Below are 23619 nucleotides of genomic sequence, written 5' to 3'. Positions count from 1 at the left end.
ATAAATCCTCCCGGGTCCCCACCTCCATGGATCAGACATGCCCTCATTTCTACCCTCCCGCTGCTGCCCCCAGGACCCAATAGCCATGTACCAGCTTTCCAAGCCACGCTCTGTGGCCCTGATTCCCCAAACGTGTTCTGGGTTCTGTCCCTTCCAAGTCCTCTGGACTTGGCCATTGGGGAAAATGAAGGTCACTCCGAAAACAATGTCTAACATCTTGTCTGGTCCTCCACTAGCTGGTAGGTAGTGGGGAAGGTGGGGGTGGGGGCTCTGCCTGTTTGTAACTCCTTCCCCATCTTAGACCCAGACACTGCAGCTTTTGAACTTAAAAGCCTGGAATTTGGCCTCTTTGTTCTCTGGCTAGACAATAGAGTAGTCTCAGGGCCCAAAAGCAAAAGCTAGCACCGCACAGTGCCATCTGGGCCCCCAGACGAGAGCTCCCTTTTCACACAGGCTGAGCCACCCAGACATTCGGTGGCTGTGCATAAGAACCAGGGACGTGGCTGCCCCTCTGAGGGGGGAGGGAGCTGAGAGTGTCTTATCTTAGATCTGCTGAGTCCCCACACCCAACACATGCTCCCTGTTCACTCACCTCCCCCAGACAGCTGGGAAATGACACCTCTGGTGGCAGAGCCAGTCCCCAGGCTTCTGCTGGGAGGGGGTGGGGCGCTGCATGGGGGAGGCTCTCACACCCTGGGAAGCCTGGGTGGGGGAGGGAAAAAGCTGGCTCCTATTTGTCTCTCTCTGCTCCCCTTCCAGGGATGCGATGAGCACCCCCGGCCCAGGACCATGATCCCTCCCCCAAGACACCTCCTCCTTCACTTTTGAGGCTTGCCTTGACCGACCCCACAAGATAGGCGGCTCATCTGGTCCCATCTTGTCTCTGAAGTGCCAGGCCTGCTGGGGATGAGCGGACTGAGTGTGTGCAGCTGATGTTTAGAGGATCTAAGAGAGACCAGTCGGGGATGGAGGGGGGCATGGGTAATCTCCTTCTACCATGTTCCAGATCAAGCCATTTAACACGTATGTAGTGCCTACAAATGTAATATATGTGCGGCCCAGAGATAGGACAGGAACTGGCCAAGGTCACACCTATGAGGTTAATCCACATGTAGAGTAGTATCTTGTACCTGGGTACTGTAGGGGCAGCCCCTGCCTACTGTCTTTCCCCTAAAGAAAAACAGAACAAACAAGCAGAAAGCCCCCAAAGCCCCTTTCCGTCGCAGCCTGGGATCAGAGGCTGAGCCCTCCTTCTGTTGCCTGGGAGCTGACCCAACTCTGGGGCAGAGCTGGGTTTTGGCCGGTCGGCCGCCACGTGAAGCAGCCCCACGGGACAGCCTCGGGCCCTCCGCCCTCGGCCTTAACCTTGCCCGCTCTCAGTCAAGCACCCCCGGTCTGAGCCCCAGTTGTGAGGAGCGGCAGCTTACACACTTGAGTGATTTGCTCGGGGTGAGGGGGAGAGCCTGCCTCCTCTCCTTTCCTTCCCACCCCGCTCCTCAGCGGCCAGGGGCCCCAGGCCTCCCCCGCGCCGCCCACCCGCCGGGCGGGTCGAGGGCACCAGCTCCCGCCGCTCTGCCCACTTCTGCAGCAGGGTCCCAGCTACCCGCATTGCCCCGGCGACCTGCACTTGCCCCCTCCCGCGTCCCCCCTCCCCCGGCCACTGCAAACGCTGCAGCTGGTCGCCGGCCTTGGGGCCCGCGCGCAGCCCGAGGCCTTGCGGGGGGATGTGGGGTGCGGACCGGTTTACGGGTTTCGCGGGTGCGGGAGGACGTGGCCTGGGGCTCAGGGGCGCCGCAGGACCAGGGGCAGAGGCGTGGGGCGACTGGGAGGGCTGCGGCCCGACCGGGCGGGTCGGCGGAGGGTGCGGGGAGCCGCAGCGCCGGGGCTCGGGGCTCACCGGGCTGCGCCAGGGGCGCGCCCCCCGAGGTCCCGCGCCCGGCCGGCCGCGCCCCGCCCCCCCGCCGCGCTCGCGCCGCGCCCCGCCCCCGCCCGCAGTGCCCGGATGTGGGTGACGTGCGGCCGCCATCTTCCCGTCCCGGGCAGCCCGCGCCAGTCGGAGCCAGCGCGAGCCGCCGCCGCCGCCGCCGCTGTCGCCGCCGCCGCCGCCGCCGCCGAGTCGCCCGCCCGCCTCCCCCGCCATGTGAGTCGGCCGCCCGCGCTCGCGCCGGGCCCGCCTGCACCGGCCGCCGCCCTTGGGAGCCGGTCTGGGAGCGCCCGGGGTTCGGCCGGCGCCCGTGACTGCGCGCGGGCGGCTGGAGAGCGCCGCGTCCCCGGGCTGGCCGCGCGGGCGGTGGCCGCGGGAGCGAGCGGGCCCCGCGTCCTCCGGCCCCTGGCCTCGCCGCCGCCTGTCACTTCGGCTCGACCCCGGACCTTGTCTTCGAGGTCGCCCTTCTTTGACGGGCGGGGAAACTGAGGCCCGGAGGGGGAGGGGGTCTGATTCAAGGTCACGCAGCTAAGCGGCGGCGGGGCCGGACGGCGTCCAGGGCTCCCATCGGGTGGCCTGCCTCCGGGGAAGGAGAAAGGGAGGGACGGAGGGATGGACAGGAGGATGGGCGGAGCCCTGGCTGCGGGGTCGGTGGCTCCAGGCCTCGGGTCTTAATCCGACCCTGCCCCTCAGGTCGGCTACCGCTGCCACCGCCCCCCCTGCCGCCCCGGCTGGGGAGGGGGGCCCCCCTGCGCCCCCTCCAAACCTCACCAGTAACAGGAGACTGCAGCAGACCCAGGCCCAGGTGGATGAGGTGAGTGGGGGGGGGGTGGCCGAGGCAGTGGGAAGGACCCTGGGGGTTGGCAAGCCGGCGGGGGGGCCCGGCGGGGGTTGGAGGTGATGAGTTTATGAGTTTGCGGACCAAGACATACCCTGCCCCTTCCCTGTTCGGCTTGCATTTGGAACGGCGCTGGGGTGTTAGTCAGCCCTGATAGCCTGGGGCGGTTCAGTCCCGGCAGGTGTGGTCGGGTGATGGACAGGCTGCTTGAGGCTCAGTACACAGAGGGTGCTGCTCTGACATCCGAGATGTCTGACTGTCAGCATGCCTCTGATGTGTGCTCCTTGCATGTCCCCAGGTGTGTTAGGCATGTTCTCTGTGTGTCCTTGGCATGTTAGCCTGGCAACATCGGGGTGCATGTTCCCTCTGTGGGTGCATGGTTGAGGAGTGCCCTCGTTGAGGCGGCCTTGGCACACCCCCTGCCTCGTGGACCCCTCCCCCAGGTGGTGGACATCATGAGGGTGAACGTGGACAAGGTCCTGGAGCGGGACCAGAAGCTGTCAGAGCTGGACGACCGTGCAGATGCACTCCAGGCAGGGGCCTCCCAGTTTGAAACAAGTGCAGCCAAGCTCAAGCGCAAATACTGGTGGAAAAACCTCAAGGTAAGGGTGGAGGCATGCAAGAGGGCTGGTGTGAGAACTAACTGATGGGTGAACGGGAGTGTCATGGTCTTTGTTACTGACCCCCCCTCCTGCTCTCGCCCCCAGATGATGATCATCTTGGGAGTGATTTGCGCCATCATCCTCATCATCATCATCGGTGAGTAGGGCAGGAGTGGCTAGGGCCCTTTCTCTGGAGAGGTTTCCCCTTCTAGGTTTTGAAGGTCATTAGCCTAGTTTTTACTATTCAGCAAAAAGCATATATAGCTGCCAGTGCAGCTCTGATTCATCTAGAGCCCCAGACCTTGCTGTTCTTTAGCCTGCACTTTACCTGGTTGTAGGCAACTTTTGTTAAGATTTTTGGAAACAGGAAAACTGGTAGATCCCCACTGCTCCCTTGAGGATCCTTTTTGGGCCTAAACCTAGTCCGGGAACCCTGGAATTGGGAAGTGGGAGAGCAGGCAAGGCCCAGGGGCTTGAGACATGGCTCGGAAGCCAAACACCCTACTATTTGAGAACTTGTGGGCCCAGAGAGCCCAGAGGATTAGGAGTCTGTGGCCCCAAGGCCATACCGTGGAGTTGTAGAGACTTCGGAACCTACCAGTCCAGCCCCTTGCTTTACAGATGGAGAACCTAAGGCTGAGAGGGCTGGGGAGTGGGGAGGATGGGAGCAGGGCCAGGCCTGACACACTGCTTTCTCTCTCTTTCTTTCTCCCCTCTCTCTCTTCGTCCTTCTCTTTCCCTCTCTACAGTTTACTTCAGCTCTTAAACCCCTGAGGAGCCCGCCCTGCCCAGAGAAGGGCCTCTCCCCACCTCCCCCCCATCCCCAGCCGCTCCTCCACCTCTCAGCCATATCTTCCAGCCCCCCTCCCCTGGATCCGTGTGTGTGTGTCCCCCCGTGTGTGTGCCCCCCTGTAAATAGCCAGCTGTTATTTATACATATATAATATTATATATATTTGGTCTGTTTGTAGTTTTATTACTAGAAGATTTTTCCGGTTGTCCTTAACACCCCTTCCTGAGGTTGCCATCTCTTCTCTCTTTTCCTCCTTCCCCTTCCCTCTCTTCCTGATCAGCCCTGAATCCCTTCATTTGCATCTGCTATGCAATAGTCCCTCTTCCTCTCTTCCTTCCCTTGGATTTAGCTGATCCTTCCTCCCACCCTGGCCTTCCCTGTACCTCCACTCCCTATTAAAAAAAAAAACACCAAAAAACCCACGAAAAGCAACTGTCCAGGCCTCCCACGGTGCATCTTCTTTGCATCTTTGGGAGGCCCTGAGACTGGCCCCACTTGGTCCTAAGAATCCCAAGGTCTTCTGGGAGCTTCCAGCATGTTAATTAGCATTCATTTACATACTGACATCCCTTTTGGTTTCCTCCTTTTTTGTTCCATTGCTCTTCATTCTTTAAACCCATGTTTCTTTTTTACTGAGGAGTTAGTCCCTATGGTCCTTGTATCAGTCTTTCATTTGCATGACATTACTTGCAGGTGGTGGGAGCCTGGGCTTTTGGGGAGCCAGGCTCTTCTGGCCCCCAGAATCACCCCCTCCTAGCCCCTCTAGTCTGGTTTGCCTTCCTACCCCCATTTTCCAAACCTCTTGTCCCCTCCTCCCCCTCCCCCCAGCTGGTGTGTAAGTGTCTTGGAGTTCAGTGTGTCATGATGGACCAATAGTTTTGCCACTTGGAGTCTCCCCACATTCCTGCTCCCCAGTTTTCTTGTGGGGCACTCAACCGACATTCCCATGGGGTCTCCCTCCCTCCCATCCGCCTGATCTGCCTCCTCCTCCTCCCACCAGGAGAGTTTGGGGGTTGGCCACAATCTGACTCTTTTGGGGGAGATGGCTGCCAGTGTGTGGGGGGGTCATCACTGCCTTGGGGAGGAGTGGGGCAGGGCAGAGAATCCCCCCAATTCCTGCCTGAAATCTGGCCCCACCCTTGCTGGGGTTTGGACCGAAAACTCCCCTCCCCGGTTTGTGGGGGTGTTGCTCCCATCACTGCCCAGCTCCTCTGACTGCCCCCCTGAATTCAGGGCGGGGGTACTAGTCACTGCCAATGTGTGTATGGGACTTGCTGGAAGATGGGGATTCTCGCCCCTCTCCAGGGCAGTTGAGCCCAGAGAGTTGTCTCCTCCTTAGGTGAAGTGATAGAGGGTCTAATGTCTTTTTAAATGGCACAATTTTAGGGGTCTGAGGGTGCAGTCCCTAACCTGCTGGAGGGGACCCCCCAAACTCTTTCTTCCCCCCACACTCAAGGTTTCTGTGTGGAGGGGGAGCAGGGAGATCTAAGCTGTGGTGTGAAAGGGTAGGGAGAGATGCTGGGGGTGGGGGTGCTGTGTTCTAGACCCCCCCATATTATCCCAGTGTCCCCTGCCCCCCCTTCCCTCCCCCCATGCCCCCAATTCTGTGACGCATCCAGATTGTGAAAATGTACAATAAATGTGTAATGAGTAACCAGCTGGTGTGTGTTCTAACACCTTTTCTTAACCAGTGGGAAGGGTATAGGATCTGCAGGTGAAACGGGAAAGTTGAGAAGGTGCATTTGGAATGGACTGAGCTTTGCTGGAGGGCCTGACCTTGGGCAGAGCAAAGTGTGATTCCCAAAGTGGCCACGGGTGGGCGCCCGGCGCTGATAAGAGGAAGTGTTCTTGATCCCTGTGTCAGCCTGGTGAGCCTCGAGGCTTGGGCCTGGAGGCATGCTCCTGCTCTCTTGGATCCCTCTCCAACCCTTGATTTAATTCCCAGATGCTCCGCAGTCGCTCCCCTGGTCATTTACTCCTAGGCCTGAAGTAGATGGCCGACTTGTGCGAAACGTCTCTTCCCCCTGGGTTCCTCTCGCAGTGGCAGCATCCCGAAGGGGTTAATAAATACAGAGCAGATGGGCTCAGGGAGACCCGGCCATAGGCTGTTCTGCTAGGCCTGCACCCTGTTGTAGGGCTGGTGACTCTCGACCCCACGCTGAAGTCCCTTGGCCTCCCGGCCGGTGACGTCCCCAACGTGGCACCCCTAGCACCCCCGACCCCAGGTGCTGCAGCAGTCAGTGGAGTGCTGGATGAGCCCTGGAAGCCCGACTTCCCGGGCCGCAGCAGGAGGTGAATCCTACGTAGTGTTTCCCGAACTGCCAAGGGTGCTTTTACAAAAGGGTACGCCGTCCTCTTGATAATGTCCCCCATTTACCGAGGGCTCACTGCGTGCCTCGCGCTTCATCTACCGAGGTTCCCGAACGCCCTCGGACCCGCCCCCTCTATCATCGTGTCGGGGGCCTGGGTTTAAATCTTGGCCCCATTACTGGCTGGAGTGTTAATCCAGACAAGCTTATGTAACCTCTCTGGAGCCCAGTCTCTGTGGGGCGGAGTAGTAGTGAGACGGCCTCCCGGCTTGGGAGAAGCGCCTGGCTTGGTCCGCAGAGAACCACCCGGAGGCAGCCGTCATCACCGTGATGATCATCGTCCTCGCGCGGCGCTGGGATCTGAAGACCGCTCCACCGGTAATGCCGGCCCCTTCCAGCTTCGCGGGGCTTTAGGGGCCCGGGGTCGGAGACTCAGTGCCGGGGGCGCTCTGGTCACGCCCAGGACAGCTTGCCCGGGTCTCGGCACAAAACTCCAACCAACGCCACCGCCGCTCACATCTGCGCCTGCGTGCAGGTCACCCTCGCTGCGCCTGCGCAGACTCCGCAGTCTCTGGGAAGAGTGTCGTCAAGGAAAATCCCCAGCTTCCAGGTAAACAAGTTGCCGCGTGAGACCGCCGGCACGTGTCCTCTACAGCTCCGAGACCTCCCAGCCTATGAGAAACTCTGAAGGGCTGGGCTGGCATTCGCGTCCCGGATTCGGGCCGGTCGGAGGCTCGTGCCACAGCCAATAAGAACCTCCGAAGTGGGTGGGGGCGTGGCTTTCGGCCAGACTCCCAATCAACGCGCCGGGGCGGCCCCTCTCGCACGTGGAACTGTCACTGCGGGTGGGCAGACTGACCAATGGGAAGATGACGGCGGCCGCCGGCGCCAATGGCGGCGGCGCGGGGGCCGGGCGGCCGCACGCGGCGAGGGGCATGGGTCGGGGCCCCCGGGCCAATAAACTTGAGGGGCGTGGCCGCGCGGCGGGTGGGCGGGCCTGGAGGAGCTCGTCCGGGCGCCGCCGTCCCGCTGGGGAAGAAGCTGTGGCCGGTGCGTGCGCGCCGAAGGTGAGTGTTCGCGGGTGGGCGGAGACCCGTGTGCGCTTCTCCGGAGTGGTGTGTCCTGTCCCAGGCGGTGTTAATGGAGTGGGGCGGGGGTATCGTGCCAATGCAAGATCGCCGCGGTGGGAGCTTTGAGGGTCGTGGGAAATGGGACCCAGAGGGACGAGGGCGGGAGTCTCCGACATCTGACAGATTCCTCGCTGCCCTAGGTGCCTGGACCCCCCACCCCCCTGATTGGCCCAGGGGTCCTGGGAGGGTGGGGCTTGGAAGTCGTCAGCTCCCCGAGGGAGCTGAGACCCCTGCTCCCGGGGCGGTGTGGGGACGCGGTCCCTGAGAGTGGGTGGGGGACATTCCAGTGCTTGGCTACTGTTTGGGTAGGCTCCTTAAGCACTTACAAGATTCAGGTGTTCTGAGGCTGGAGGGAGGCCCTGACAGGGCAGGTGGGAGGGTACGAAAGGGTTGACATGGTGATTCGAGAAAGGGTGGTGAGATGATGTGTGTGACCCTGAGCCCGTCGCATCATGGCTCTGGATGTCTCTTTCGGGTGTAAAGGGGAGGGGTTGAGCCTCGGAGCCATACCTGGGAGTAAAGGTGGAGTAGCCACTGTCCTGAGAGGGACCGAAGGGTTGTGCGGACTGTCTGTGCACGTGTCTTCCTGAGCCCCTGGACGCCAAGAGGCACCAACCTCTCCATAGAGCTCTGCTCTCTGTACAGACACCCAGGCCTGATGCAAAGTGACCGGGGGTACGGTGAAGAGTGAGCAGGTGGGGCCCCTGGGAAGCCCCTGGGGCTGGTGGCTGCTGGGGTGATCTCAAGGACTTTGTGAGCGTGTGAAGACTGGGGCTGAGATGATTCGGGGCGAGCGTGTGGGGAGTGCAGACTGGACGTCAGAGACCAGGCCCAGGGAGAGGAGGGGCTGGATGGATCTGTGTTCCGGGCACCAAACTTAGAATGGGCTGGATATTTGAGAGGCGCCCATCCTCCAGTGCTGGGAATCACCGCACAGGTGCCCGCCCGAACGGTAAGACGCCGGAATGACAAGCCATGATCAGCGCTCAGATTTGAACCCTGGGCTCCACTTGTTAAGAGCCAAGAACACATTGTGAGGCAAATGTAGTGACTTCTGAGCCTTCGTTGGTTCTGTGGAATTGGGGTAATACCCATCTCCCAGGGTTGTTCTGGGGATTAAATAAGATAATATATATATGTGGTGCTTAGCGCAATGCCTGGGTTATGGTTTAATGTTTTTTGTTTTGTTTTGCTTTTAGCTAAAAAAAAAAAAAAAAAAGGCTATAGGATCTCAAAACAACAGTGACAGGAGTGCTGTGGTTGGGAACTATTCTCACATTCTCAAGTGTTTCTGCAAGTTTCGGTGACTCCCTCCTCATTTCCCTCTTCCTGGGCCTTCTGGTCGTCAGGCACCAGCCCAAAACCTCATTCCACCCTTTCATTCCTCTCCCAGGATCCAGGCCCCGGGCTGTGCCACTTGCTCTGTCCCAGTTCGATTTCCTCGTCCTACACCCATTCTTCTCCCTGCCCCTCCTCCATCTCTTTGCTGCCATAGTAACAGGAGATTCCAGCTCTGAGGGGGCCTCTGGGAAGGAGCAAAGGTGCGTGTTCTCTCGCAGAACCTGGGCCTCCAGCGTCCCCGCCCCAGCTCTTTGGGATTGGGCCAGCAGATGTGTACAGTTTGGGAGAAGGGGGAAGCCAGTGCCAGGAAATGCAGGAGCAAGCGGAGGGGAGGACGGATGCGAATCTGGAGAAGAGAGCCAGGCGCGGTGGCGGGGGACCCCTTCCTCCTAATCCTCTCTCCAGGAATCCCTGGCTTTAGGACAGGACGGCTGTCTTTGGTTGGGGGAGGCGCCCAGTCTGGGTGCATGTCCTGGGCCACCAGCCAAGAGTACATGATGTTCCCAAGTGCGCTGGCCGCCGCCCTCTCCGGCTGGCCGCCTCCCAAACCGCTGCCTCTCCAGCCTCCCTGTCCCACATTCCCCGGCTGCCTTGCTCCGCCCTCTTCCTCCGCTTTGACGTCACCGCTCCCTCCCGCCCCCTCGCCTCCATTGACGGCAGCAGGGCCTGGTTACTGTGGGGACTGTGAGGCAGGACAGCCGGGGCCTTGAGAGCAGGTGGGCGCTGCAGGAGCGCTCGACCCCTTTGTCTATGCAAAGCACAGACCTAGAGGTGGGGGGTGAGAGAGCACGGACTGCCTGTGTCCGCGGAGATCACACCTAGACCCCAGAGGAGAACCCGGGAGGAAGAAAAACCCTGTTTCCAGAGGAGAGGGGTCTGAAAATGAGACAAGGGAAGGGGCCACAGTCTATGAGTTGGGGGGCCATTTCCAAGGATGAGACTGAGAATCCAGGCTCCTGAATCCTTTGTTTCCTGTGTTTTCTTGCTTTGGTTTTTTTCTGGGTTATTTTATGACATCCCTGTGCCCCAGCTTTTCCACAGATCCCTCCCCCCGGGCCCCTCCACGGGGAACACCATTGTTAAGGAAAGCTTAGGCCCCGTGACAGTGAGGGAGTGCACCCACAGCTGGTTATGTCAGCATCAGCTTGGGGGCCTCTTCACTCGCCACCCACGTTATCGCGGAGCCCTGAGAGGAACTGCTCACAGCCCTCTTAGATGAAGGGGTCTGTGTCACTGCAGTTCCCCCCCAGCTCAGCCCGGCACTGTATTTCCCCCAATTAGGACTCAGGGTTCTGCTCCCCTCCCCTTTACAAAAAGCATAATTTCCAGCACCTTCTCCATGGCTGAGGCCCCTTCCCCTCCCTTATCTATCCTTGTTAACAACAAAATCACCGTATTTACTGATCACCCACGGTGTGTCAGGTTCTGTCCTGGGGACTGAGAAATGCAGTGAGGTGACAGATGAGGTCCTCGGCTTTCTCTTGTCCTAGGGCTGGGGATCTGAAGCCCTTGCCACCCCACCTGTCTCTCCAGGGTCCCAGTTGGTCTCTTCCCTCAGCCACCCCCTAGGTTCCCCCTGTAGTCCTGGCTTCCTGGCCCCCACATTTGGGGCGGCCCTAAGTGTGGGTGGCCGCATCTTCAGGAGCGAAGCAGCGCTAGTCACCACGTAGGCTGCCCGGAGACATTTTCTCTGATTGGGTACAGAAGCACCTAGCATTGTTTCCCTTCACAGCCCTTATTGGCCCTGGCTGCCCCTTCTGTTGTCTGCATCCTCCCCTGCACTCCACCCCCTGTCACGCGGGGATCCTCAATTGCCATCCTCCTGGCTGTCCACAGGATTTGAAGTGTTAGAGGAAGGGGCTGGATAAAATGGCTTTATTGTGATGACAAGGCTGGGGCGAGGAACCCAGGAGAGGCCAGGCTGGGTTTCTTTGTGTGTCCCCGTCCTCCCAAGGGACCAGCCATCTCATCCAACCTGGCCCACCCCCCCAAGGGTCAGCATTCCTTTCCCCCACCTCTGGCAAGGCCAAGGTGTTCTGTTCTGTAGGGCTGACGGTCCAGGAAGTAGACCTCTCTTAAGTACCTACCGTGGCCCCGGCATTTTGCCCGAAGAAGGGCAGCTTATCTCCCCTCTCCGCCCTCCCATTATTCACTGTGCAAGGCGTCCTGCGCCCGTTGGCTGCGTGGTGGTGTCTGGGGCCCTTCAGCCCAGCGCCAGCACCCAGGTCCACGTGCGCCCGTGTGTGTGACACAGCCCTGACCTCAGTAGGGGCCGGTAGCCAATCAGGGGCCGGCCCGGGATCCCCCAGCCAATCGGGGGCGGGGCCTGCGGCTCCGCCGGCAGGAAGCCAATGAGGGGCAGTGCCTGGCATTATGCAACCCGCCTCCTGGCCCCGCGAAGCTTCCACTCGGCTGAGGGCTGCAACGGCGGCGGGCCGGCGGCCGGAGGGCGCTCGCGCGGCCAGGTAGGCATCTCCAGGGCCACCCGGGGACCGGTCTCCCTCCCCAAGTCGGACCGCCGCCACTTCCAGCCTGAGGCGCCGCTCTGGGCCCTGGCGCTCTGCCGGCGCACCGGTAATCCGCCTTCCTTGCCGCTGTCCACCCCCGCTCTGCCGTCGGGAACGTAGGTGTTGCTCGCAACCCTGCACCCGCTGTCCGCACTCCTGATCCGCTTACCTTACCTCCAGCCTTGACCTCTCCTCCCAGCTCCCCCGGCCCAACGCCCGACCCTCGGCAGGCAGGCCCCCGCCGCCTTTCTTGTCACTCGGGGGCCCCTGGTTTTGCCCCGGCACCAGGACCCCTTCGGGCTTTCCGCGCTCCCCGCGCTCCCCCCTCCAGTGCCTGGCCCCGCGCCGGCCGTGATGTAAGCCTGGTTCAGGCTGGAACATCCCGTTCCCGGCGCTAGTTCCTGCTGTTGCCACAGCCTTCCTTTTTCTACTGGAGCTCAGAAAATGCTCCGGGGGTTGGGGGGGGGGGCGGGTGTGTGTGTGTGTGTGGTTGGACGAGGAGTAGGGGAAGAACTATCCGCTGGCGGTTGTGTGTCCCTTGCTCACAGCTGAGTGTGTCCGCTTCGGATGGGGGTGGGGTGGGATCTAGAAAAGTAGAGGACTGAGGAAAGAGGATTCCCGAGTCTCTGACAATGGCAGGTGTCGCCTTGGCACCTGGGGGTCGGGAGAGGGTGCAGGGGCCGGAGAAGGACAGGCTGTGTCGTCTTGACCAGAATGACTGGGATCCAGGCGAGCGCCAGGCTGGGGAGCTTTTGCGCGGAGGGCGGTGGCGGTTGTGTTTTGCCCCGGGGAGCGAGGCCAGCCCCTGGAAACCCGATGGGTCGCCCTTCCTACGGCCACCGGGCCCTCCAGGGCCGGAGGGTGTATTAGAGGTGGGCGACCCGCGGCCGCGCCCGCCGCTGTGGGAGTGGGTCGATCCTCGGCTCCGTCGGGAAATGGGGGAGGGGTCGCCCTTCCCGGCCTCCTGTGGTCCCTCCAGCAACCGCTGAGCTCAGCTGCTGACGTCGGTTTCCCTGGCGACCGCGGCGGCGGCGGAAGCGCGTGGTGGGGCCGCGCATGTCCGTGCGCATGTGCAGCGGGGGTGGCACCGCCCCCGGATAAAATTAGCCTGAAGGCTTAAATATAGGCGGTGCCGGGCATACCCCCTGCTCCGCGGCCTTGGAGTCCCGGGCGGATTGGGGGCCTGGTGGGAATTTGGGGATGGGAAGCGCCCGGGCTCTGGTTCTCGTCTGCTCAGTCTCTGTTTTCCCAGGCCACGTTGGCAGGGGACGTGGAGGAAGGGCCGAGAGAGGCCCCTTCCCACCTGCAGCCCCTCTCCCGGGATAGGACACAGAACTTGCCCAGGCTCGCTGTGGGAAGCCTGGGTCCTAGGGGCGTGGGGTCAGACAGGGGAGGTCTGAGTGAAGCCGGCCGGTGCTGTAAAGTTAACAGCTCACCCTTCTCCAAGCCCTCCTTCTTTGGTCTCCCCGTCCAGGTACTGCCCGTGATCGAACTTCTCAATCCGCAAAGGCTTGGATCTCCCACCTCACTCCCCCAAACCAGGGCGCCCGGCCCCCTGTGTGCCCCCGTGGTGGCCTCTCCGCCTTCCGTGTTTTCTTCCTGCCCTCCCCATGGCTCAGACATGAGTGGCCCTTTAGAAGGGGCTGATGGGGCAGGGGACCCCGGGCCGGGGGAAACCTTTTGCCCCGGAGGAGCCCCATCCCCTGGGCCTCCGCAGCGCCGGTCTTGCCCTGGCCCCAGCCTGGCTGATGACACAGATGCCAACAGCAATGGGTCCAGCGGCAATGAATCTAATGGGCCCGAGTCCCGCGGCGCATCTCAGAGGAGCTCACACAGCTCTTCTTCCGGCAATGGCAAGGACTCAGCCCTGCTGGAGACCACTGAGAGCAGCAAGAGGTGCGTATGGATGTGTGGTGCAGGGTCCAGGAGTAGTCTTGGGAGCAGGCTGAGCTACAGGACAGGCCCATGCTGCTGGCCGCTTTCTCATCTTGGGCCCGTTGCTTCTCCCCTAGCACGAACTCTCAGAGTCCGTCCCCACCCAGCAGTTCCATTGCCTACAGCCTCCTGAGTGCCAGCTCCGAACAGGACAACCCGTCTACCAGTGGCTGCAGGTTCGTGGGGTTGAGGGCCAGAGGACAAGGCTGGGGGGCCTGGGCCACGATCTGGGGCTCATGGCTCTACCCCCTCCCTCCCTGTGGGCCCTGCAGCAGTGAACAGTCAGCCCGGGCGAGGACCCAGAAGGAGCTCATGACGGCTCTGCGGGAGCTCAAGCTTCGGCTGCCGCCCGAGCGCCGGGGCAAGGGCCGCTCTGGGACCCTGGCCACGCTCCAGTACGCTCTGGCCTGTGTCAAGCAGGTGCAGGGTGAGTGGTGCTTCCGGGGACGGCCCGGCCGGTCCTGGGCTGCGGCGGTGGGGCAGGCTCCTCCGCAGACGCCTCACCGCCTGCACCCTGCAGCCAACCAGGAATACTACCAGCAGTGGAGCCTGGAGGAGGGCGAGCCTTGTGCCATGGACATGTCCACCTACACCCTGGAGGAGCTGGAGCACATCACGTCCGAGTATACGCTGCGCAACCAGGTCAGCCGCAGCCCGGCCTCCTGGTCCCGAGGCAGCCCCGCCCCCCACGCGCGCGGCTCCCGATTCGACTTTTGTCCCCGCTTTCCCGCCTAGGATACCTTCTCCGTGGCTGTCTCCTTCCTGACAGGCCGCATCGTCTACATTTCGGAGCAGGCGGGTGTCCTCCTCCGCTGCAAACGGGATGTGTTCTGGGGCGCCCGCTTCTCAGAGCTCCTGGCTCCCCAGGATGTGGGCGTCTTCTATGGTTCCACTGCCCCGTCTCGCCTGCCCACCTGGGGCGCTGGGACCTCAGCAGGTGAGGTCCCCAAGCAGTCCCCGGAAGCTGCTGCTGTGAGGGACCAGGGGACCCCAGCTCTTCCTCGCCGGGTTCTTGTTAGCCCAGGGTGGGGTGGGGGGGCTGTTCTTAGTGCCTTTCTGGTCTGTTCTAGGTTCAGGCCTCAAGGACTTCACCCAGGAGAAGTCTGTCTTCTGCCGTATCAGGTAGGTGGGGGAAGTGGGAGCAGACCCCCTCCTACCTTCCACTCTCCTGCCTCTTTGCTGTGTGGGTTGTGACCTTGAGGTGCAGGGTGGGTGGCTCTCTACCCAGTCACTAATGCCTCTTCCTCTCCCTTGCTAGAGGAGGTCCTGACCGGGATTCAGGGCCTCGGTACCAGCCATTCCGCCTCACGCCATACGTGACCAAGATCCGGGTCTCAGATGGGGCCCCGGCACAGCCATGCTGCCTGCTCATCGCAGAGCGCATCCACTCGGGTTATGAAGGTGTGTAGGCATCGGGCCTGGCCTGGCAGGGGGTAGGAGGAAGGGTGATTTCTCTAGGCTAGGGGAGAGGCAGGATGAGAGTCTGGGAGGCATATCTCAGCCCTTAAGAATTTTGGAACAGAGAAGGTATGGTAAGGATGAAGGTTTGAGGGGCGCCTGGGTGGCTCAGTCGTTAAGCGTCTGCCTTCGGCTCAGGTCATGATCCCAGGGTCCTGGGATCGAGCCCCACATCGGGCTCTCTGCTCAGCGGGAAGCCTGCTTCTCCCTCTCCCACTCCCCCTGCTTGTATTCCCTCTCTCGCTGTGTCTGTCTTTGTCAAATAAATAAATAAAATCTTTAAAAAAAGAACAAAACAAAAAAGGATGAAGGTTTGAGCCCATTTTTAGAGGGAGTATTGGATAAGCACCCTGAACTAGGAGTGGGGAAAGGAGACTGCTTTGATTCTCAGTTTCATGCTTGCTGTGGGGTAGGAGAATGGTCCAGACCATCTCTGTAGGCTAGACGGCCCTGGGCAGAGCCGTGGGGAGGATTGCCAGCCCACTTGGGCCCGAGATGGTGTGTGTGGGGGGGCGGGCAGAGAAGCTGGACCATTCTGGATAAAACCCAATGGCCAAAAAAAACCCCCCCAAAACAAAAAACCAATGGCTACACTTGCTGTGCTCAGCTCCCCGGATCCCCCCCGACAAGAGGATCTTCACCACTCGGCACACACCTAGCTGCCTCTTCCAGGATGTGGACGAAAGGTGAGCTCAGGACCTGGAGGAAAAATGGGGGTGGCTGGGGCGGAGGCCTTGGCTACTCTGATGCCACCTCCCTTTTCAGGGCTGCCCCGCTGCTGGGCTACCTCCCCCAGGACCTCCTGGGGGCACCAGTGCTCCTGTTCCTGCATCCTGAGGACCGACCCCTCATGCTGGCCATCCACAAGAAGAGTGAGTCCTCTTTCTCCTGCTCTCCCTTCCTGGCTGTCCGCGGGGCTTCTCCATGGCTGTGCTTGTGGTCGTACCTCTCTGGGCCTTGGTCTCTTGGGTCCTCAGGGCGTGGCCCTCTGCTTTCCCCGGCTCTCCCTCCTGCTGACCCCCCTCGTTTCCCGCTCCCTCAGTCCTGCAGCTGGCGGGCCAGCCCTTTGACCACTCCCCTATCCGCTTCTGTGCCCGGAATGGCGAGTATGTCACCATGGACACCAGCTGGGCTGGCTTCGTGCACCCCTGGAGCCGCAAGGTGGCCTTTGTCTTGGGCCGCCACAAAGTCCGCACGTAAGTGGGCCTTGCCCCAGAGCCGGCCGTGTGGGCTGGGTCTGTGCGGCAGGGGGCGGTCTCAGCGTCCCCTTCCCCACCCTGCAGGGCACCCCTGAACGAGGATGTGTTCACCCCACCGGCCCCCCGCCCAGCTCTGTCTCTGGACTCGGACATCCAGGAACTCTCGGAGCAGATCCACCGGCTGCTGTTACAGGTGACTGTGGAGGGGTGGGGCTTGGCGAGGAGGCAGGGCTGGGAGCAGGGCTGAGACATCTAACCCCTTCTCCGCCTGCCTCAGCCCGTGCACAGCCCCAGTCCCACGGGGCTCTGTGGAGTGGGCGCCATCGCTTCCCCGGGCCCTCTCCTCAGCCCTGGCTCCTCCAGTGACAGCAACGGGGGTGATGCCGAGGGGCCTGGGCCTCCTGCGCCGGTGAGTGTCCGTCTTCCGCTTCGCCCCCTAGGCCGGCATTCCCCTGGTGCTGTCAGAATCAGCTTGGGCAGGTGCCTTTTCCTTCTCCTCCCGCTCTTGCTGTGCCCTGCACGCCTGCCTGCTGAGCACCTGTCATTGCTCTGCGCCCTGGGTCTCTGACACTGGTCACACGCCCCCAGTGCTGGCCTGCTCTGTCCCACAGGTGACGTTCCAGCAGATCTGTAAGGACGTGCATCTGGTGAAGCATCAGGGGCAGCAGGTTTTCATTGAGTCCCGCGCCCGGCCTCCACCCCGGCCCCGCCTCCCTGGTCAGTGGGTGAGGGTGCGGGTGAGGAATGACACCTGGGGGCCCCATGACTTTCGCCCCAACCCAGAGGAGTTCATCTCTCCCTTTTCTCTCCTTGGCCCAGCTACAGGCACATTCAAAGCCAAGACCCTTTCCTGCCAGTCCCCAGACCCAGAACTGGAAGTGGTCCCTGCTCCCGACCAGGCCCCACTCACCCTGACCCCGGATGAGGCTGAGAGGAAAGAAGCCTCCAGTTGTTCCTACCAGCAGATCAACTGCCTGGACAGCATCCTCAGGTAAGGCCACCCGGGAACCGTCTCCCACTTGGGCCCGGCCCCACCCCACCCCAGGCCCTGCCCTCATGTCCTCTGGTCCCCCGCCAGGTACCTGGAGAGCTGCAACATCCCCAGCACGACCAAGCGGAAGTGTGCCTCTTCCTCCTGCACCACATCCTCGGCCTCGGACGAGGACAAGCAGAGGACGGGTCCGGTCCCTTTGGGGGCCAAGAAAGGTAAAGACCCGGCGGGTCCCGTCCTGGCCCACTGGCCCCGTCTCCACACTTCTGCCTTTGGGGCCCCCACCTTACTCTGCCCTGTTCCCCTCCAGGCCTTCTGATTTGCAGATTCCTGGCAGGCCCCCCCCCCCCCCCAGGGACCTCCCAGTGGTAACTGGCGCCGTCTCGCCGTCTCTCCGCACAGATCCATCGGTGGTGCTGCGCGGGGAGGGGGCCGGCCCTCAGAAGGAGCCAGTGGTGGCAGGCACCCTGAGCCCGCTCACCCTGGCCAATAAGGCAGAGAGCGTGGTGTCCATCACCAGCCAGTGTAGCTTCAGCTCTACCATCGTCCATGTGGGAGACAAGAAGCCCCCGGAGTCGGGTACGGGCGCGCAGTGAGGGGGTTCCACTCGGTGCCGCAGCCACCGCTCCCTCCCCCTGCCTTTTCCTTCCCTCTGGCCCCTGCGGAGAGAAAGAGGCCCCCATCCTAGCTCGGGGCTGTTGCCTCTTGACGTCCATCTCTCCAGCCTCTGGCGCCTTGTTTTTCCTGTTCTTCCTGTCAGCAGGCACACAGAGCCTGGAGTGGGGAGGGGTTCAAGCCCCAGGTGCGGACCACAGAGTGTCAGAAAACCCCCCCAAAGGGGCTTTGGGCATTGTCCTGGAGAGTGTGTGAGGGGAGGGCGACGACTGAGCTTGCCTTCCCAAGGACAGTCCTAGGGGGTCATCTTGGGGTACTGTCGCTGGAGGGGACTCAGTATCCTCTCTCACCCGGGGGATGGGAAGAGGGCCCAGAACCAGGTCTCAGCGGGGAGGAGGCCCGGAGATGCACCCGGGGCCCAGGCTGGGCTGCTGGAGGGGCAGGGTGTGGTGTGGCTGTGGGAACCCCTGAGGGGATCCCAATGACCCCCCCCACCCCCTGTCTTCCCTTTCTCAGACATCATCATGATGGAGGACCTGCCTGGCCTGGCTCCAGGCCCAGCCGCCAGCCCAGCCCCCAGCCCCACGGTAGCCCCCGACCCCGCCCCAGACGCCTACCGCCCGGTGGGCCTGACCAAGGCCGTGCTGTCCCTGCACACACAGAAGGAGGAGCAGGCCTTCCTCAGCCGCTTCAGAGACCTCAGCCGACTGCGGGCGCTCGACGGCTCCTCCCCGGCCTCCCTGGCCCCTGGCGAGCGAGGTAGCCACCCGGGACATCCCTGAGCTTTGTCCTCTGCCCGGGCCAGGACCAGACTGTCCGGGGAGGGGGGTGGGGGCAGGGGGTGCTTGAGGGAGAGGTTCCTGCTGCAGGGACCCAGGCTGGGGCGGCCTCCACCACCAGGGCCGTGCGTAGGGACAGGCCCCCGGCTAGACTCTCCCCAGTAGGCCAGGGTTCCGGGCTGCAGCCAGAGGAGGGCAGCCTGGGGGGCTGGCACTGAGACGGGCAGGCGGAGGTGCTCGGTTCCAGGTAAGCTGTTTGTAGCCCAGCTTGGGGGCCGGGGCTCAAGTACGGCTGCTTCCGACCGAGGTGTCGCCGGTTAAGAGACCCGTACAGACTCCTGGCCGGACAGGGGCCAGGCGAGCCGGGACAACTCCCGCTGGGGTCGGGGCTTCAAGGGCAGGATGTCCGCCCTCCAGGTGCCTGAGAGAGGCTCCCTGCAGGACGCAGGATGCAGGACTGGGCTCTCCCACCCACCTCGTCGCTCGAGCTAGGCCGAGCGCGGCCTCGACCTGCAGGAGGAGCGCCCAGGCTGTGGGAGTCTGGTGGAGGGACCGGAGCCGCCTGCCCGCTCGTCCTCGGACCCACCCTGCTTCTTCCCATCGGCCACCGTGCCCCCGCCTTCTGTGCGCCCCCAGCTCCGCCCCACTTGTAACTTTACTTGTCCTGGCTCCTTGTGCAATAAACCCCCCTGGCCCTGCCTCCTGTGATTCTTCCCTGAAGGTTCTCTCTCCTCCCAAGAGGCCCCCCTTGATCTGGGCAGCCTGGAGGCCCAGTTCTCTCCAGGGCCTTCTCCTGCCCTGTCCTGGGTCAGAGTGGCAGGGCAGCGTGGGGGGCGGGGCAGGGACGCTCACCCCCAGGTTGAGGCCCTCACTAACCCTCGTCTCTCCCCACAGGCTGCCACCACGGCCCCACACCCCCTGGTCGCCGACACCACTGCCGATCCAAAGCCAAGCGCTCCCGCCACCACCAGACCCCCCGGGCCGAAGCCCCCTGCTATGGCTCCCACCCATCGCCTGTGTCACCCTCGGCCCCCTGGCCCCCCCCACCAGCCACTACTCCCTTCCCAGCTGTGGTCCAGTCCTACCCTCTCCCAGTGTTCTCCCCGCGAGGAGGCCCGCAGCCTCTCCCCTCTGCCCCCACAGCTGGGCCCCCTGCAGCTTTCCCTGCCCCGCTGGTGACCCCCATGGTAGCCTTGGTGCTCCCTAACTATCTGTTCCCTGCCCCACCCAGCTATTCCTATGGGGTAGCCCAGACCCCCGCCGAAGGGCCTCCTACCCCCGCCTCCCACTCCCCTTCTCCGTCCCTGCCCCCGCCGCCCCCCAGCCCTCCCCGCGGGCCGGACTCTCCGCTCTTCAACTCGAGATGCAGCTCCCCACTCCAGCTGAATCTGCTGCAGCTTGAGGAGCCCCCCCGTGTTGAAGGGGGTGCTGTTGCAGGGGGCGCTGGGAGCAGTGCTGGGCCCCCGCCTCCCAGTGAGGAGGCCGCTGAGCCAGAGGCCAGATTGGTGAGCACGGATCCCCTGCATCCTCTTAGCAGCCCCCACACAGCCCCCCCCTTCCCCTTGCTGCTCTTCCTGCTCACGCTCCTCCCTGCCCCGTGCCCTCCAGAAGATGGTGTCGTGGGGTGGGGGGGCCCCAGCTGAGTTTCTGAATGAGGCAGAAACCCGCCGCCTCATCCGTGGAGTGGGGACAATCCTGTCTGTCTGACAGGTGGGGAGGATACATCCCCAGAACTTCGGGGAGCGCATCGGCCTCCTGGGACGGGCCTGGCGTCCCACCCCTCCTCTTCTCCCCTCTTGTCCCGGCCCCCACTGTCGTGGAGTGGGGACAGAGACCACTGGGGTTGGGTGGGTCCCCCCAGCCAGTGGAAGCAGTTGACACGAAGCCTGGCTGTTGATCCCTTAATCCCGCCCTGTTCCCCTTGCCCCCCCACAGGTGGAGGTGACAGAGTCCTCCAACCAGGACGCGCTGTCGGGCTCCAGTGACCTGCTGGAGTTGCTGCTACAGGAGGACTCTCGGTCCGGCACGGGCTCCGCCGCCTCAGGCTCCCTAGGCTCCGGCCTGGGCTCTGGGTCCGGTTCAGGCTCCCATGAGGGAGGCAGCACTTCAGCCAGCATCACACGTGAGTGCCCCCCACCCCGGGGCCCCCAGGGTACGACCCTGACGGGGCACACTGGGAGGCCAGCCCCCCCCACCCCCCGCCCTTAGCTGAGCAGCCTGGGCCCAGTGGGCTGCAGACATGGCCTTGAGGGAGGGCGTGGGAGGCCCTGGGGGGGGCAGCGGCCTGACTCTGGGGCCCCCCTGCCCCCTGCTTCGCAGGCAGCAGTCAGAGCAGCCACACGAGCAAGTACTTCGGCAGCATCGACTCTTCGGAGGCCGAAGCCGGGGCTGCCCAGGCTGGGGCTGAGCCCGGGGACCAGGTCATTAAGTACGTGCTCCAGGATCCCATCTGGCTGCTCATGGCCAATGCCGACCAGCGCGTCATGATGACCTACCAGGTGCCGTCCAGGTGAGCAGGTTCGGAGGCCCCCGCTGCCCCCCCGTCAGAGGGAGGTGTGCTGGTCCACCCGCACTTCCCACCGAGCTTGGGGTTTTCTTTTCGGGGTGGGGGGGCTGGCTCTGCCCTGGCACAGCCAGGCCGGGCACAAGCTTTCCTGGTCTCGGAAGCCCCGAACGCCCAGAGCCCTGGTTGAGAGGAGGAGCGGGAGGCCGTGGGTGGGGAGGACAGTAGCCGCTGGGCTCTGGCCCCGGCTCCCAGCCTCTGTCGTCGGAACCCCTTCCCCGGGCAGGGACATGGCCTCTGTGCTGAAGCAGGACCGGGAGCGGCTCCGGGCCATGCAGAAGCAGCAGCCTCGGTTCTCAGAGGACCAGCGCAGGGAACTGGGTGCCGTGCATTCCTGGGTCCGGAAGGGTCAGCTGCCTCGGGCCCTCGATGTGATGGTGAGAGAAGTCTGGGCCCGGAGGGAGAAGAGAGGATCGGGGCGGGGGCGGGGGGGGAGCGGATCCCCTCCTTGTCCTCGGGTGGCTCATTCTGAAGGATGGTGGTTGCACGGTTTGCTGGTGGGTTGGACAGCATTTAACCCCACGAGTCTTTGTAGACGCCTTCTGGGCCGATCCTCTGTGACGGACATTGGGACCGTGTCCCAGTGGGGTCTAGATACAGGGTACGGTACACTTTCCAATCTCGTTGGCCCGCGTGCATCTGTGTGGACGAGTCTTTCTTTGGGAGGAGATTTTGGGAAGTAATCCTGGGGGGTGGGGGGAGACACAAGGGGAGCTGGGGTGGCAGGGTAGCAGGGAGAACCTCGCCCCACTCGTCCCCTTTCTCCCTCCAAGGCCTGTGTGGATTGCGGTAGTAGCACCCAAGACCCCGGCCACCCGGATGACCCCCTCTTCTCGGAACTGGATGGACTGGGACTGGAGCCTATGGAGGAGGGCGGAGGCGAGGGTGGGGGCGGGGGTGCTGAAGGTGAGGGCGGAGAAGAGGCCCAGGCTCAAGCTGGGACCAGGGTCTCCAGCTCTCAGGACCTGGCCATGGAGGAGGAGGAACAAGGTGGGAGCTCACCCAGTCCAGCCTTAGCCGCAACAGAAAATGGCACCAGCTAGACCACGTTTGGGGGCCCCCTCCGGCAGTGCATGAGAAGCTTCCTTCTCCCGTGTTCCACCTCTCAGAACTCAGATGTGACTGGACCAACCAGTAGGAAACTGCCCCAGCTTCTCCCACGTAGGGGGCGGGACCCCCATCAGCAGCCCGGGATCCAGGGGATGCCTCCTGCTTCTGAGGGTAGAGACGGGGCGGGGGGATTCGTCAGCCCAGCCCAGAGAAGCCGCGTCTCCCACCTCTGGTGAGGAGCTCTTCCTTCCCTTGGACAAGGTTGCTGACAAGCTGCTCAAGTGGTCTCTCCAAGTCCCGGCTCAGCCCGAGTCCCGGTCCCTGAGGGTTGGGGCTGCACTTATTTATTGGGGGAGACAGCCCCTTCTCCCACCTCCTCCCTAGAGGGGAGGGAGAGGGCCAGCGGTCCAAACCCCTAGCTGCTCCGGGGTGGGGGAGGTTGGTGGACCATGGAGTCCCTGGTGCTGCCCCTCAGGTGGGACCCAGGTGTTCTCAGCTGTACCCTCTACCGATGGCATATGTGTTTTTGATATTGTGTCTGTTGTTATTTTTTAATACAAAGAGAAAAAAAACACAAAACACCCAGGACTTTGTGTTGGTTGGGGGTAGGGAGCTCGTTGTGGGGAGGTGTGGCCCCGCATCCAGGGAGGCTGTAGTGAGCGTGAGGACCACTCCCCTGGCGCCCCCCAGCCGTCTGCTCCGCACACCCTTTCCGGCGGAAGGGCCTTGCCGGGCCCGTAAAATCTCCACCTACCTCGGCCGGGGGGGCCCTGTCACCTGGCGTCCGCGGGGTGTGTCGTGAGGAGCAGGGCGGGGGGCGGCCGGAGAGCCGGCCCAGCCTGCGGGGGCCCCGAAGCCGGTGAGGGTGTTCAGCTGCTCCGTCACCGTGTCCCCACGCAGGAGAGGGCCCAGTCCAGGGGGGCTGCGGGACGTGAGGTCAAGCACCCATTCATGGTCGAGTTGGGCCCCCGGGGTGTGGGAGACGGGAGGGGCGGAGCGTTAACCCTCCGGCTCGGGACCTGGGAAGGGAGGGGAAAACCTTGGAACCGAGGTGGCGGAGGACCCGCGGCCACCGCTGCCTTGCAGTTCTCGCTTACTGACTCCCCCGAGTGGCTGATATACCTCCAGACGCAGCGCCTCTTCTGCCGGCGCCGTGGCTTAGCTGGTTAAAGCGCCTGTCTAGTAAACAGGAGATCCTGGGTTCGAATCCCAGCGGTGCCTGCGCCCGCGAAAGGCGGTATATTATTGCTGCAAGGGCAACGCGCTTCCAACCTTCCCCAAGGCTCTTCGTGTGGCACCTTCCGGAAGTTTCTTATTCTTCCCCAGCCAATCCCACCTGGAGCTCCGGCTCCCGCGCACTTTTAGTGGAAATTCGGAGGCTGACTCGCGCTTCGCTTTCACGAACCGGGGTGACGCGGGCATCCCTTGCGCTCGAGGACGTGGGACCCTGGGCTGGGGCTCGGGCTCATTTTGTCGTGGGCGGGGAGGGAGAGCGGGAGGGCGCTGGCTTCCGCAGGACTGCGGCCCGCACCCCCCACCCCCCGGCCGAGGCGCACGCGCACACACGTCCCGAGGCGGAGGGGCG

General features: G+C 62.9%; 2 protein-coding genes and 1 non-coding gene across 11 annotated transcripts; all 3 read left to right on the top strand.

Moving 5' to 3' along the window:
• The first annotated feature begins 2009 nt into the window (after positions 1 to 2009).
• VAMP2 (vesicle associated membrane protein 2) lies at positions 2010 to 5811 on the top strand. The gene is made up of 5 exons (XM_054511072.2): positions 2010 to 2140; positions 2618 to 2738; positions 3206 to 3364; positions 3470 to 3521; positions 4114 to 5811. Coding segments are annotated over exons 1-5 (351 nt in total). The 5' UTR covers positions 2010 to 2138; the 3' UTR covers positions 4131 to 5811.
• Positions 5812 to 6856: 1045 nt separating this feature from the next.
• On the top strand, positions 6857 to 23395 carry PER1 (period circadian regulator 1). Of its 9 annotated transcripts, XM_064583396.1 has the most exons (23): positions 7132 to 7533; positions 12919 to 13340; positions 13457 to 13555; positions 13652 to 13806; positions 13900 to 14021; positions 14115 to 14316; positions 14450 to 14501; positions 14638 to 14780; positions 15445 to 15523; positions 15603 to 15709; positions 15880 to 16033; positions 16121 to 16229; positions 16314 to 16445; positions 16648 to 16753; positions 16856 to 17027; positions 17115 to 17242; positions 17430 to 17606; positions 18159 to 18401; positions 19316 to 19926; positions 20357 to 20543; positions 20741 to 20930; positions 21211 to 21361; positions 21758 to 23395. In XM_064583396.1, the coding sequence occupies exons 1-23, from the start codon at positions 7336 to 7338 to the stop codon at positions 22025 to 22027; spliced, it is 4209 nt and encodes a 1402-aa protein (XP_064439466.1). In that variant the 5' UTR covers positions 7132 to 7335; the 3' UTR covers positions 22028 to 23395. The 9 variants fall into 9 exon arrangements, with proteins under 9 accessions (XP_054367052.1, XP_064439465.1, XP_064439468.1 ...); XM_064583393.1 differs by having other exon boundaries at positions 7128 to 7533; positions 16648 to 17027; XM_064583394.1 differs by having other exon boundaries at positions 7130 to 7533; positions 13652 to 14021.
• TRNAT-AGU (transfer RNA threonine (anticodon AGU)) lies at positions 23182 to 23255 on the top strand. Its single transcript has one exon. It is a non-coding gene; the product is annotated as a tRNA-Thr (tRNA).
• Positions 23396 to 23619: the final 224 nt, after the last annotated feature.

The sequence above is a fragment of the Mirounga angustirostris genome, unplaced genomic scaffold (genome assembly GCF_029215605.1).
Source record: "Mirounga angustirostris isolate CCGP_5_RB_7025 unplaced genomic scaffold, mMirAng1.0.hap1 SCAF_17, whole genome shotgun sequence".
Lineage (NCBI taxonomy): Eukaryota > Metazoa > Chordata > Mammalia > Carnivora > Phocidae > Mirounga > Mirounga angustirostris.
Note: the sequence above shows the minus strand (reverse complement) of the source record. Positions and strands in the feature narration are given on the sequence as shown.

Excerpts from the sequence above, each read along its gene's own strand:
- VAMP2 (XM_054511072.2), top strand. Across the intron at positions 2,739-3,205 it reads CCCAGGCCCAGGTGGATGAG|GTGGTGGACATCATGAGGGT; the intron begins GTGAGTGGGGGG and ends CCCCTCCCCCAG. Across the intron at positions 3,365-3,469 it reads ACTGGTGGAAAAACCTCAAG|ATGATGATCATCTTGGGAGT; the intron begins GTAAGGGTGGAG and ends TCTCGCCCCCAG.
- PER1 (XM_045889913.3), top strand. The coding sequence starts at position 7,336 with ATGACGGCGGCCGCCGGCGCCAATGGCGGCGGCGCGGGGGCCGGGCGG. Across the intron at positions 14,022-14,114 it reads AGTATACGCTGCGCAACCAG|GATACCTTCTCCGTGGCTGT; the intron begins GTCAGCCGCAGC and ends TTTCCCGCCTAG. Across the intron at positions 21,362-21,757 it reads CTCGGGCCCTCGATGTGATG|GCCTGTGTGGATTGCGGTAG; the intron begins GTGAGAGAAGTC and ends TCTCCCTCCAAG.